Here is a 15,688-nt window from a genome sequence, read left to right as displayed (position 1 = left end):
TAATAGCCTTGCAGCTAATGTCCACAGGTTATATGATTCCACCTCTTTGTCCCTTCTGCAAATTGGCTAACACATTATAAGACACCTATGGGTTACAACACACTTCCTGAAAAGAGAATATTTAAGTATGAAGCATGTACTATTGGAAGTTGAGAGTTAAATTAAAACACTGGAAAGCACTGGGAAGGTATAATGATGCTTTGCCAATCTCATGGACTTTTTTGTTTTCAGGGGCCTTTACAAGAGCTCAGAACTACATCCATAACTCACTCCTCAAGCTTTATAAACTGGAGAGGATTTGAAAAAGGTTCCCAAAAGCACAAACTGATTTAATACACCACACAGCTCCGACCCAAACCTTTCAGGAAACATGACTGATACGTTTGTATCATCTCAGTTTGATAAAATTGTATCTTTATTCATTTTACAATGCTTATAATGTTATGCCACCAATAGTAACCTCAACTACTTTAGATGACTTACCATCTTCCTTCTGAGAATAATTGTATGGGTTTTTTACACAATTATACTGAAATTCTTTCATACTATTTTGTCTTCACATTTTAACAAAGCATCCTAGTAAGTCACCACTATATATAAGCCTAAATTGCTTAAGGTTTTAAGCAGAAGTTTTCCTTTTTTCCTTCAAGCTCAGTGGGTGGTTGGATTGCCACTGAGGCTAATTCCAATTAAAACAGATTATGAATTCATCTTGCTACTACAGTGTGAGCTCACTGCAGACACAATCTGTAGTGTGAAACAGAATAAATACCAAAGCAAACAAAGAGACAAATTACCTTGCCTGTCACATGCTGCTGTAGCAACCCAGTGTAGAAACATAAAAAAACACTCTTTGCAATTTTTTTCCCCTTGTCAGAAAGCCCAACCCCTGAATATTACTGTTATGAGTACTTGGCTGACTTGCTATGCTAAGAGGCATACGCAGTTATTATTCCAATGTAGATTAAAATTCCTACAAGTTGTTCAGAAGCATAAAGTTATGCTGTTAAAGAGTAAAACAAAAATAAGGCCAAAACAGGCTGCTGCACTACCTTCATACTCGTTAGTTCAAATGTTTTTACACTCAGCTACAGCTATTAGGGTATCTGATGTCAATCCCTGCTTTCAATTTCAGATCTGAAGATTCATTCATTCATTTATATGTAAAATCTTGCTATCTGTCCACTACAAAAATAAAATACTTGGTGATAATTCAGTGCTCTTCCAGATCTTTTATCCACACTTTAGTGAGATTTGACACTTCACTTTCCAACACCAGACAAAACTACTGTGTCTCTTTCACAGTCCTTAGAATCATAGAACTGTTTAGGTTAGAAAAGACCTTTAAGATCATAGAGGCCAACCATTAACCTAGCACTGCCAAGTCCACCACTAAGCCATGTACTTAAGTGCCACATCTACATGTCTTTTAGATACCTCTAGGGATGGTAACTCAACCACTTCCCTGGGCAGCCCTTCCCACACACTGGCTTCGGCTTCCCTCTTCCAACCATATCAGACCTTCTGCACCATCTTTAGCAGCCTCTGCGAACCTCTTTTCTCTCCTGTATTAAGGGCACTTTCTTTTCATACACAGATTTCTCTGTCTTGAACCTCAGTTCTGTGGGCTTCAAAGCATCCTCTCTTCCAGTCATGACAAACTGGGATGAACAAGGCCTTGCCTATGTTTGATCAGATACCAGGTACAACCAAATATGCATGTCTCATCACAGGAAAAGGAATACTGAAGAACAGCGTGTGCTGCTTCACTTAATAGGAGTCATTCTGCCCTTCTCTACCAGGTAATAGTTCCTGAGTTAGAGAAGCTTCCTTACTTCAGTAACAGATCAGAGAAGGGGCAGAATGCACTGAGACAATTTCTGTCAGTTTCTTCACTGCTCTGGAAATTGTACCATTTTAGTATAGTACGTTTCCTATGCATGTTTCTTAAAAACTCTGCAAACATTTCAGTGTATTAACAGTGCAAAAATCCATGCCTTCCAGATATTCTGTAATTGTGCAGTTAACATTATAAAACACACAAGATCATTTACCGTGTAATTGAAAATATTTCACACACACAGAGTTAACTGACCTTGGAGGGATTGAATGGCATCCCTAAATATGAAGAGCCTCTGAATCCACAGCGATTCAAGTTTGATCCTGGAAAAGATAAAAAGACTCAACTAACTTGCTTTGCTGAAACACTCATTTATAAACCACAACTCTGTAGTCCAGATCAAGATCTGTTAGTTTAACACTATTCACAGTTATTACTAGAGTTTGCATGTGTCTGTCAGTATGTTCCCGACCTCAGTTTGTTACCACTCTGATTAATAAGAAAAACAACAAACCAAAACAAAGGAAACCACAAGCAAACTTTCTGCTATAATGACAAAGCAGCAGATTTTTTTTTTTATTGGTGGAAATACAGCGTTCATATCAGCACAGAATTGCCTTTCATGCTCAAAAAAAAAAAAAAAAAAAAAAAAAGGATTGCTCCCCTGGAAAAGTGCCCTGAGGTAACAGATTTTTTTCCTTTCTGGATTCCTGCCTGGTAATACCATCTGTTTCCAAGCAGAATTGTTTTAAGATACTTTGCAACATGTACAAGTACAAACAAACTGTTCACAGTTTTAAGCTTGCAGTGATCAAACTCAATATTGTCAGAGTGAAATAGTTAAAATGGTATGAAAGGCAAATTTTTAATTGAAGCCATTTTTCTCTCACCCAAAACACAGGTATACAAGAACACTAGCTGTCAAACGTTTCTGTTAGTGATTCAGTGTAACTTGTTTTAAGTATGTCAAAATACCTGAGCAAGCAATATACAGAAGTGTGCACCACACACTGTCTAGAGGTAAGCACAGGTTTGCAGGGCTCAGATCTGCTTCTGCATAGCAAAAATCAATTACTTTTCTCCTCAGCCTCTGAAAGTGAAAGTCTAATGACTGCTGTAACTCAACAGCACTTGAGTGTTCCAAAATTCTCTCCCCAACCCTCCCCCCCTTTTTTTTCAGCTCTTCAGCCTTCAATCTAAAAATCCTCATGGAGATCAGGGAAAATTGCACCAGACTAACCAAACAAGAATAGTTAAGTGGAAAGTCCTAAAAATATCACTATGCAATGTGGTCTTACCAGTTCTGATATAATTTATCAAAACATCAGCTTGTAATTTTAAATAAATTCTGCATGTATGCAACCTTTAAGCTAGAAGCTTTTACTAGTCTAAGCACTTCAATTTATTTCAAGGTAGAAATGGCAGTATGAAACCCAAATGCAGTGTGCTGTTAGCAGGTCACTTTGGTAGGCTTCTGAATTGACAGCTGCTATGAAAAGAAGAAATTAAAAACAAAGTACATGAATGAAATCAGGATCTATTATTCCCTTTAGCTGTTCAATTTTCATGCAATATTTTAAAACTTCTCTTGTACTACTAAACAGCTACCAACTAAAAAACCAGCACTGGTAATTTTAAAATGCTGGATTTTTAGCTGTTTTGCTATCGTTGATTTAAAATCTATTGTGACTCTTTACATCAGTGACTTCTGACCTCCCAGCCTAGACTTCACACACTGGCTCCTAGGAGAAACAGAAGAACTGCATGGCTTTTCAATACCCTTAATACTGCACAACCTTTAGAGGGAATTTTATCCCCTCCCCCAAACAAAAAAACCTTTGCCATTAATGTGCATGCAATAGATGTTTCCTAGACCTTCTGCTCTACAAGTGAATTGCTAAATTTCCATTAAAATTCTTGTATTAAAAACCAGAATGCTGACTTATAAAGGAAATGTTAAAACAGGAAGTGAGAACAGCTTGTTTCTAACTCCAGTACTTCGATGTAACCTCTCCAATATTTTTTTCCTGTCAACATACAAGTTCAAAACCAAATGGGAACCAAAGGGGAATTAGGGAAAAACCACTGTCTTCCAGTTTATGCACATCACCTCACCTTCTGTGAAGCTGGTTTTGCGATTTTATTGCAAAATATTTGAACTCCTTACCTTACGTAACAGCTTAGTAGTGCCAGTCAAACTCCTGCCTACTTTCCTGAACAACAGACTGTTAGAATCAGAAATTAGAAAATAAACATATCCTCATTGGAAAAAAAAAAAACCACAAAAAAACCCCGAAAAAAGGATATAATCATAGTTTATGTCCCTTGTAAAAAATTGCTGGGATGATTAACTCGGCTGCAGCATGCTGAAACACCAAGTGTACCTGCAGTTATGAAGTGGCACCACCTGGCGTTCACTTTCAGAGTTAAGCATATTTAACCACCTTCTGAAAAGATTTTAATACAGAGCAGAAAGTAATAAATGTTTCATTAACTGCTGCGTGACTATCGCAAGCAGAACAAAACATACCTGGAAATGCTTTTCACATTTGAAACAGAACTAAAGAAAACTGACCCATTGCCCAAACCAGAAGAGCTGAAACTTCCCTGTGAAGAAAATCACGTTACTCATGTGTGCGCAGGCCAGAAAGTCCTTAAGACACGTAACAAAGCTTCAAGTGATGACCAGAAACGGCTTATCCTGGGAGCTCGTTTGTTATGGGCAGGAAATCTTTGTTATTTATGTCTTTATGATTTTTCTCGCATGGGAAGATTGGTAATTTTTACCACTACTTCTTCCCATTCATGTTACCTATGCATTCCTCTGGTTCCAAAGCTTTTCTCATTTTGCTAAGTACAGAAGCAAGCTTACATACATCTTTAAAATTTTACTATAAAAAAACCCCAACAACACAGCTTTAACATAGGCTGACACAGTCAGTACATTCAGATAAAAGTAAGTATAAGCAATTCTTACTGAACTAGGGTTAAAAAAATAATTATTCTTATAAATCAAAGCACCAGAATATGTCATGAAATGCAGAGTTGCATTCTCTAAAGTGGAAGTCCATTATGCCTCCAGATAAATACTTCAAATGTAGCCATTAAAGAATGTTATGTTATGTTGGAGGAAAATTTGTATATCTGTTCAAGAAACTCATGATTATAAAGTTCATATGTAACAGTGATCTCAAAAACAGTCAACAACATTTTATCCATTTTTTTTCAGTACTGACACACAAGTAAACAAGAAAGAACCATTATAACAAATCTAAATTTAGACTCTGCAGAAGAAAGTTTTAGGTCCCGGATGTGGTGTAATGGTTTTCAGCTTGCTATGCACAGGTCCTGGGGGTTCAAACCCATAAATGAAATTTGCCTTAGTGCAATTTGCCTTAGTCCTTTTGGTGCCATTTCTTCAGTACAGCAAAGCTAGTGAAGCATCCAGTTGTCAAAAAGTACAATCTTCTCCTGGACTGGCGTAGCACTTCCAGCCACCACAGCTCACCAACATGACACAAAGCTAACCTTCTGTTAGATAAATAAATGCATGCTTTTCTGCCACTTGAACAAACTAAACCAGCTCTCAAGCAGGGTCAAACAAGTGTCAGTTTCTATCGAGAAGGATGGTGGATGAATATAGCCAAGGAGCTTGCCCCCACTGTGTCTGTAATTAGATTACTTTAGTACAGAGCTCCAGATTCACTCTTTCAAAAGTGCTGAACTGGTTTTAAATGTGACCTGCAAGAACATGGGATAGTTAAAACAATTTTGAAATTCTGTCTAGTAGCTGCTTTATGAGAGGAAAAACAGTAAAGCTCTATTCTGACAAGAATCTTAAGAACAAGCAGTTGAAACAGGGTCTTTTGTCAACCCTTTTCCAATTTCAGTAACTTTTAAAAGTATGTCTTAGTCTAAACACGTATAATTTCTGATAAAGCTTGTAGAAGAGCACCACCCTCCTCAAAATGAAAAAAACAAAAAGAATAAAGTTTTTATGCAAGATTTCAGATTCTTTCTAAAGGCAAACACAGTGATGTCTTTCTGCAGTGCACACAAAACAGAAACATGTATTAGCCATGCACCTAAGCAGAGCATTTACTAAAAGTGAAGGAAAAGTAACGATACCCCAAATCTATGAAATATAAAGCCAAACTGTTTTGCACGAGTTACAGAATGCAGGGGCCTTTCAAATAAGCAGAAGACAGCAATGAGACCAAGCATTCAGCTAAAGATGGCAGGTTTCTGTGTGAGGCATCAGTGGCATGCCATTCCTTCTAATTAGATTTAGTATTGAGTCTATCTCTACAACATTTGAGCTGGAATTATGGTACCTAAAGCACATTATTTGTTTGAATCACAGTTACAATAAACCCACAGAAGAAATACATTCTATCCTGAACGGTCTTAACTTTTAGCATTTCAATTAGGCTCACAGAGTATGTATCTGCTTTCTTACTAAGCAAGATCAAGATGTCACCACTTTGCATTCATGAGCTTTAGTTCCACATAAAAATTTCAAAGGCTACAAACTTTGAATAGAGCTTTCATTAACCATCACACATATCACATACCAGTAAACACAAACATGTTACCTAAAACTATGACAGCATATTGTGAGACCCTATCTAAGTAGTATTCTAAACCACCGAATTCTGAATTTTCTACCAGGTTCTGTAATGCCCTGCTGCGGTGGATTGACCCCAACAAGTTAAACACTCACATGGCCACCTACTCACATCCCTGTCCTGTTGGAGGGCAAGAAAACAGATAAGGGGAGAAGGCTCACAGATTCAGAGACAGTTTGATAGGCAAAGCAGAAGCTGTGGGCACAAGCAAAGGAAAGGATGAATTCATTCACTACTTCCCATCAGCCAGGTAGGTGTTTAGCCACTTCCCAGAACGCAGGGCCTCAGCATATGCAAGGGTTATTCAGGAAGACAAATACCGCAACCACAAACATCACCCCCCTTCTCCTTTCCTGGAGCTTTTACTGCTGAACACGATGGCAGATGGTACAGAGTATCCCTCAGGTCATTTGGGGTCAGCTGTCCTGGTTGTGTCCCCTGGCTGTATCTGGTGGGGGAGAAAAAGTGCAGGGGGGGGGGGGGGGGAAGAGACACCCTTGACGTTGTGCAGGCATTGCTCAGCAACAGCTAAAACACCAGTGTATTACCAACACTGTTTTAACCATGAACCCAAAACACAGCAGCATTCAGGCTGTCATGGAAAAAATGAATTATATCCCAGCCAGTACACCTAAGATAATAGTCACTGATAAAAATTATCAGATAGTAATTTTTCAGAATATCAACTGCTCTGTCTCCCATCCATTGGGAAAGCAACTGTAAGGTAGCAGTAGTTCTCAAAAAAAATAGTGAATTTTCCATCTTAAAAAAGTGTTTTACATAAAAATCAACTGAAGTGCTATGGATATGGAACCCTTGGAGGTACAAACCTGAACAGCAGAGAAATTTATTTTTCTGATGAGAATTACGGGTATTGTCTTGCTCCTCATTTTAGGAATTCAAACAGTGATATGATCAAGAACAAATCCCAAGATTCTGTAAAAATATATTCCAATTTAAAATGTAAGTTTTAAACAGGTTTTCAGTCCCAGAGCCAAAATTAATTGTATTAAATAAATAATAAAAAATTAATTAATTAAACAAATAAAAAGACTTGTATTAAATACAACAGATACTTAAGGGAAGATTACTGGAATTCATCATTCCAGAAACTATATTGTAAAACAGTGTTGTAATTTAGATGCTTAAAAATCACTTTTCCACAGAATGAGAGGTTTACCAGCATGCATGTAAAAAAAGCTGCAATAGGATCTTTCTTTCAACACAAAGTAAAGTTGTGGGGTTTTTTTTACCTCGCAGGATTCTGATGCATCAAGCTAGCAACCATTCTCTTTAACTAGAGATGCACAAGCATTCTGAAACAAAAAACTTCACTGTTGCAGTCTATCAGAGTCAGCTACTTCTTCTAAGGGGCTAAAGAGGGAGCTAGAGCTCTACTGCTGGGAGGCTACCAGTTAACAAACGTTGCATACACCCAGAATTGAAGAAGTGAAAATCAATACATTTATTGAAAGTAGATGTTACAGGAAGGTATACATTCCCTTCTGTACATTTTTTCATCCAATAACCAACTTGCTGCTTTTTGTATCATTTACGTTTTGCACCATCTATTGTCCATTAGACAAAGGAAAAAAGAAGAGTAAAAATAATGCTGAAGTTTTAGCAGTCAAGTGACCAGACAGAGTAGTTTTATTACCAAAAGCGTAAGAGAATAAGAAGAACACAGCTTTTACATGTCATATAAAGATCAGGATTGGTGGGAAGTTTGGTGAAAAGGAGAGACTGATAATTTAAAAGCACAGAATGCACTGTCAAAAGCACCCTCCCCAGAACTACTCTGCTGTAGCTATATGATGGGATGATAGCTAGAAAAAGCAGCACATCTCAGCTTTGCCCTGGAGTGTTAGCTTCCACACCTGCATGCTGAGATTTATACTGCCCTCCCTAGGAGGCTCTTGACAATGGGACTATTCCAAACACTGGCTAAGTCCCCCCTGAGAATTACTGCATACTATCAAAGCCAAACAAACAAAAAATGCCTGTTCCATTCTCTGTTCCTGCAATCTTCACTGTTCTTCCAGAATACATTCCTGAAGACTGGGATAAAGATCAGAAAATTACTAACTCCTAAAACCAAAGCATGTACACCCTGGATTTTTTTTTTACTGCTAAAGGACAGGAATCTCCTCATGATCAAAAACATTGTGGGAATAATCATATGATCCAATCCTCTAATTTTCGATAATCAGTCCTGGAACATAACACAAGGAAACCCAGATCTAATAGAACTAATGCCTGGGCTGAATCTGATTGATTGTAAGTCTCCAGAACAGATCTTCTTATAACTGTAAAAATAAAGCATCAGCAATCTTGACTTCCATATGCGTACTTAATAAAAATGCTTTCATTTAATAAAACTTCTTTTAGGGGAAGAGACCTAATTTGTAATATATAATTAGATTAGATATAAGGAAACACACGATTTTCTTTCTAAACCATCCAACATACAAAGCGCATGTTCACGATTTTACAGACTGGCAACAGGAATTACCTCTTCTCTAGCACCCAGCCTGGAGCTATCACCACAGCAGCACTTAACACGCCAGCACCACCTTCCATTAAGCAGCAGGTGCCTCACCCACTCCACTCCTCCACTACTACTAGCCTTTCACCTGCGCTGCCACAGAAAGAAGTCGGCAATACCAACTAGCCCACAGAAACAGCATCTCCTCGACTTCTGTCAAGGAAAGGGACACGAGCTCCCTCTCCGGCTTGGATCTACTATGCACCTTCCAATCTGAGCACGGCTGCGATGTAGCAACAGCATTACTCCTTCTAAAAACCTTACGTGAACTTAACCTTCACAGATCTAAGGGACAGATTTTTCATTTTAAAGCAGGAACTGTTTTATCCGTTTTGCTTAACCTTACATCTCCCATTTTCCAAAACCTGTTCCAAACAACCATGCCTGTGCTCAGAGCTCCTGGCATAGCTACAATTAGCGGAAGTCAATATTATCACCATTAGACTTGTAATACTTAAACATATGCATTTCTTTCAGAACCAGGTGAAACATCCTCTCAGATGCTTAAAGGTGCAACTCTTCCTTCAGGAAAATCAGCCTTGTATTTTATAAAAACCAAGATCCATCCACTATTCCCCAAGGTGAAAAGCAAAAGTAAAGGTGTTAATATAAATTAAAAAAAAACTAAAAACTCACTCACTGTCTTCTGTGGGAAGGACCTGCAGGGAATAAATCCATTCTATTATATCATCTTTGTTCACCACATCTAAGGAATCCAACATATCCAGACCAGAGAGTGCGAAAAATGCAATTGTCAACCTAAAAGAAAAAGATAAGACTTACACTTCCCACCATAAATATCATGGGGAAATTAACAAACAGTTGCAGAAACAGATATATCTAAGAATTCTCAGCCTATGATAGTGGTGCAACGCATAGAGACTAGCTCAGAAAGTGTGAAATTTATCTACTGGACAAAATTAAGTTATTTGTAGTACAAACATTTCTCTTTTCATATAAGCCACGCCTCCTTTTATATAGTAATAACATGCCAATTCAGACATTAAACTAAGGGCTGCTTACCTGAAAAAACCATACAACAAACTAAACTAGGTTGTTAACATATGGACCCCTAGCTCTCCCTGATGAGTCAATCCCTAAATACGCAGTAAGTACAAGGTAACCCTGAACTGCAGTAAGCTGCCTCTCATTGTGTCCCAAACCCAGTTTTGTAGGCTTAGAAGTTAGTTGTCAACCAGCAAGGCTTCCTTTGTAACCAGTCAATGTATAAATAGGCACAAAGTATGAATTACCGTCTAGAGGTACTTATTTCTTGTCCTTTGGTATAAAGGAGCCTAGATAACTGACTAACTTAATCTACAATTAATCACACCAACTCCAAGTATCCATTACAGGAGTGAAGTAGCTAGTATGCTGAATGTCCTTCTTGCCCACAGCTCGTTTCCTTCCATAAAAGTGTTCTACCTTAACTGTTATCTAACACCTTGGAGTTCATTTTTTTTACCTCAAACCACTGCAGTCACCTAGCTTACAGCACGGCCCCTCGAACAGTTGCACTACTTGCTCTAACAAAGCACTGAAGCAACAGCACTGGGTTAGGAACTCAAGATAGCTTCCTATGAGAGAAAATGTTCATGTGATGGTACCTTGGAAGTTCTGACTCAGGTTAAAATTAGCTGGATGTATATTTTGCCACCCACACTTGCATCTGCTTCTCCTTCTAGAAATTCTTGCTCTCCTTTCACCAGATAAGATGATGGATTGTGAAACACAGGCAGGAACTACAGTTCAGCATGCTAAAGAAACCCAAAAGTTAATGCCAGCTTTCATTAGCAGACTAATTTATAATCTCCAATTACCTCACAAGCTGGTGAGCCACCCTGACCATAAGTATTAGGTACCTCTGAAGACGAGGAGACAGATGTAGACAGAAGTCTCTACAACCACTTAACTTCTGCATGTGGTTCTGCATCAGAACCACAAATAGTAAGACCAAAGAAAAAATGGTGATGTGAGTCAACCTAAAACACACCTCCAAAAGAATTCTTCTGATTAAATCACAGAAAAACAACAATGCAGCAAACGCTAATCTCAATACAATGGCACAATGTCAAAAGGGTGACACTCCTACCAGTAGCCTGACCAGCTGCTATATCATTATCTGGCCATTCCCAAGTAGAATTTAAGTCAACAACTTCTACTTCAAAACTGTTACCATCTGGGATTACATAGCACAAGCAGTGGCCACAACTCAGTTGAATGATGTACTGTTAAACTGAGGTTACTTGCTTTTACACTATCTTTTACTTTGACCCTCAGCTTTTACATTGTTTTTCATACCACTCTTACAAACAAAAGGTTTTAATCTATAATATGCTTGGATATTGAACACGAACATTCCTTTTTCAAAAAATCCCTCCATGCAGCTCTAAGGTCCCTGCAAAAACAAAAAATAAAATAATTAAAAAAAATATCAAACATGGAATAGTGTACAGATCCGTTACTGCAAGTATTTGTAGCAGAAGTGTAAACTTATTCTGTAATCACTGGATTCTGAAATATGTCTCTTTACTATTCTTGTAACAAATAAAAATTCTGAATATAGAAAGCCCCAAAAAGTATGTTGCACACAAAGTTTTTTTTAAGTGGAACGAGTATCTTTTAAGACATCCGATGACTAAAAAATTGTCTTTCAAGCTGCAAAATTAATACTTCAAGGCTTATACTAACTTTGCCATTGACCAGATCTGTGTAACCCGAACTGTCTCCGCATAATAACCATTTCAAGTAAAACTACTACTTTTATAAAAAAACACAACACTGTTCAGTTACAGTAAATTATTTCTTTGAAACCTTGCACATATTTTCCTATTTCCACAATTAGTAAGTTTGACAATATTTTACTGAAACTACTTAAAGACATTTTCACACCACGTTACGCAGCTAGAGCTACTTCCAACGAGGCACAAACATGCCAACTTCAGCACTAGAAACTGCTGCAAACTAGGTCCAAACCCACAAGGCTATACAGACAAGACAGACAATAAATCTCATTCATACTTAAAAATATGTATGTCAGATAAATTAATGTAAACAGTGGTTTTACATACTGTTAGGTTTCAGTTGATTCTCTGTGTTAATAGTACCAGCAGACTAAGGAACAGCCAACAGTGTGTTGGAATTCACATATGATGGGCCAGAACATCTGGCACCACTGGACATTGACAGGTCCCGATATAGCCACCTATATGCTGCATCCTTACTCTATAAGCTGTTCTGCCTCACAGAAAATTAACACACACATGTTCCAAGACTAACAATGACAATTCTTTGCAGCACCTTAGCTGACACATACCATCAAGTGTAAAAACTTTCTACATAGCAATTGCAACAGAGAGCAGCCCTTAAGACAACCCCGACGTTTGGCATAATTTTTGCTGTATCTTTTCTTCATGCCTTCTACCACTTTAGTTACTGCACATGTATTAATTTAGGAAGTCAAGTATCGAAGCTTGACGGCTGAAATTTATTTGTTAACTGACCTACTGAAAGCTTACAACATAGGTATGATTTGTATTAAGTTCCCCTCCAAGACAAGCGAGTAAAGACATTTCTGATGACAGATTCAAAGCTCTTCATCTTCAGGCATGGACAAAGACTATAGTTTCTCAGCAAAATTCAGAAAGCATCTGAAGTGACCGATTTGAGAAACTGAAGAAGCGTGCCAAAAAGGGCAGCAGGGAGCAACCTGAAAGACTTCAGAGACTAGGCGGCTTGCACTCTCCTGCAAAATGTCACAGTACTGACAATCAGTATGTACGAAACTACCAATCAGCTCACTTAAAAACTACTGTTGCTGATGCTACATGCAGTAACTACAGACAAAAATATTTATGCAGGCTTTGAGCCAGTAAGTTGAGTAACAAATGTAAGCCCAGATTTCTTTAACTTTGCATCTACTTCCTTACTGTTTGACAAATTACAGCTCAAGTCAGAGCAGCCCAGCACTCTGTGGAGAATTTCATCCTCTACACCCTGCCTGATGACAACAAATGCAGTTGTTTCTGGTGCAGTGCAGTGAGCCAAAACTAATTCACTGACAAATTATTAATTTTTTTTTAACAAGCCTCTCTTTAATTTACTTGAGTTTCCCTATCTAATTCACCATGGAACCACATAAATGCAGGAACAAGGAAAGTAAGACTAAAAGAGCAAAAGTATTTCTTTCTGCAGCAGTACCAGCTCAAGGAGGATTGCTGAACTCTTTGACCTTGAACTTGTCAAAAAGGCAAACAACAACAACAAAACACAAAAAAAGCACCTCCAAGGTGAAACTGGGGGATGACACATTTATGGTTCAATTCCGCGCTTGTTAACAGACATGTACGCACACCTGCAGAACACTGATCTAAAAATCAGTATAACAGGAGTAAAAAAACTCTGGCTGAGTAAAAACTTCACGAACTCAAAACATGCATGATTTTCAACAATGACAATTTTTATTTTAATTGAAGACTTAGACTGCTCGTTAATCAAAAACTTAGGCATCCTGTAATAGTTTCAAACTGATGGTTCCAATTTTCAGAAATCAGTTTTTTCAGTCCTGCACAGCCATTATGTACAATACATTGGGCACTGGTCATTTAATGTATTGCAATTACTATGACCACACATTAAATTTAAGCTCAGACAGCACATTAATTTCTCAAGAGTTCTCAAAACAATCTGCATTCCTGTCAGGATTATTCAGTAAGACTGGGGAAGACCACATGTAAACTAGACTCTCTGTTTCAGCTCAGTGGCAAACTGCAACAGCTTGGCATTGTAAATCACAGAACAGAAATGTCTAGGTTGACAAGGGCTTCTGGGGACCACTGATGTCACCTTCTGCAGAATGTGGGGCTTTAGATGAGAGGTCCCAAGATCCTGACAAGTCAACTGTTCAAGGGAGACTCCACCGCTTCACTGAATAACCTCTTTGTGGTTAACTGCTCTAACAGTGAAGAACATTTTTCTTATATCCAGACATTTTTCTATGAAGCACCTCACTACCATAGCCTCTTGCCCCATCACTGTGATCTCTTGTGAAAGGTGCACCTTCACCTTTCTTTGTAACTAGCTTTTCAGTAATGGGAGACTGTGATGAGATCCTCCCTCATCTTGGTTGAACAAATGCCGTTTCTTTGGCCTTTCTCCGTATGTCAGTGTGGCTAAGGTTGGCCTTTTGTGTTAGGACTCTGGTATGTCTGCGTGTTACTGTAACTCTTAATGCCTAGAAAGAGGTAAGAGTATAGCATGCCCAGACTTCCTTTTTCTGTCATTTAAAATAAACGACAAAGTACATTGAAATATCATCTAATTCTTAATGAATAATGATTTATACCTCTTGATACCAAAGACTTACACAATTTAGTTAGAAAGAACATAGAACCAGCTCCCCCCCTTTTGCTGATGTCACAAGGTCGGGAAACAAAGACAGAAAGCGAAAAGAACACTGCCATCTATGCTGTGCAAAAGATACCTTCAAGTGAGAAAGCTCTGGCCCTAAGAAGAGACAAACTGATAAAGTGTTCCAGTCCACACACACCAACAGAAAGTCAGTTGGAAGTAGGACAAAAGTAATTGTGGCAGTGGGAGATCTGGACCTACGACTCAAACAGCTCCCCCCACCCTCACACCCCCCCCCCCCGCCTTGGGGAGTATGGTGAAAAGCATCAATAGAGCTATCTGAGATGTGTACTAATTTGCATGAAAAGTAAGAAACTTGTCATTCACTGACAGACTGGTTACAATGAGTATGCAAATACTCTATGGTATACAATGTGTACCCTTGAGTACCTTGGTGTGCATGTTAGGAGGAAAGATCTCCCCTGCACCCAGCACTGCAATAAACGAATGTCGTCTTTCTCAACTGTCACTTATTTGGAGAGTTTTCTTGGGTACGGTATTTGTAACACTCTGAAAGGAAAATTTATAACCTTCCTTTTGAGCATTAAGTTATGTACTATTCCACACACAGTCTGGCACTATCCATACTAGTCCTTACATGTTTTTGCCAAGTTTTTGCTTGTACTCTCAACTGAAATGATGCTTGATTTAGCATGAAGATCAAAGCCGTTAAGCATTCTTCACAGCAGGACTTGCAGATTACAAAGCAAAAAGCATCCCATGTGTTTAGTGGTTCAGTAAGATACCAAACCCTCTACATATCTCGAAGTTTTTTATCAAGTGCAGCCCAAGAATCAAGTTACTGATCCTTTTGTGCCTCAGATGTAACTGACTACCTTAAGAATCTGAAATAAATGCATTCAGAAGCCATCACAGGCTTGTCATGTCAGCCTAATTCAAAGCAAGGCACATACTTCACTAGTACTTCTACATCTTCACTAGCTAGTATAAAGTTAACTATTCCTGTTACATAAACAAAAACCTTCCACATGCTGATTACAAGCTACAAAAGGCTTAAGTAATTTATTTCAAAATCGCCTTCCAGGGTGGATTAAAAGAAGCGAATCACAGGCCTGAATGTGGACTGAAAGGACCATGAGTCTCCCCTCACGGATGTCGGGGAGTTCAAGCGAGCACAGCCCAAACCCCTACACCAACACCTCTATTTTACGAGCCGTCTGCTGGTGGGCGGATCTATAGGCAGCCCTTTCCTTTGGGCCACGGCGGCCGGCACGGTGCTGAGCTGCAGCCTGCCCGCCGTCGCCT

The 15,688-nt window shown here is 38.6% G+C and overlaps 1 protein-coding gene across 3 annotated transcripts in view; it reads right to left on the bottom strand.

The window, feature by feature from the left end:
- Positions 1-15,688, bottom strand: part of PGGT1B (protein geranylgeranyltransferase type I subunit beta) — a 38,631-nt gene that overhangs the window by 22,311 nt on the left and 632 nt on the right. For all 3 annotated transcript variants that reach the window (XR_008819362.1, XM_056324092.1, XM_056324093.1), the window contains exons 2-3: positions 9,654-9,772; positions 2,096-2,163 (exon numbers count right to left, since the gene is read on the bottom strand). Coding sequence is in view for 2 of the 3 variants with exons in the window: in XM_056324092.1 (XP_056180067.1) it covers positions 2,096-2,163; positions 9,654-9,772 (187 nt within the window). In the remaining variant the exon portion in view is untranslated. The remainder of the gene's footprint in view (positions 1-2,095; positions 2,164-9,653; positions 9,773-15,688) is intronic.

Source organism: Falco biarmicus, chromosome Z (assembly GCF_023638135.1).
Source record: "Falco biarmicus isolate bFalBia1 chromosome Z, bFalBia1.pri, whole genome shotgun sequence".
NCBI lineage: Eukaryota > Metazoa > Chordata > Aves > Falconiformes > Falconidae > Falco > Falco biarmicus.
Note: the sequence above shows the minus strand (reverse complement) of the source record. Positions and strands in the feature narration are given on the sequence as shown.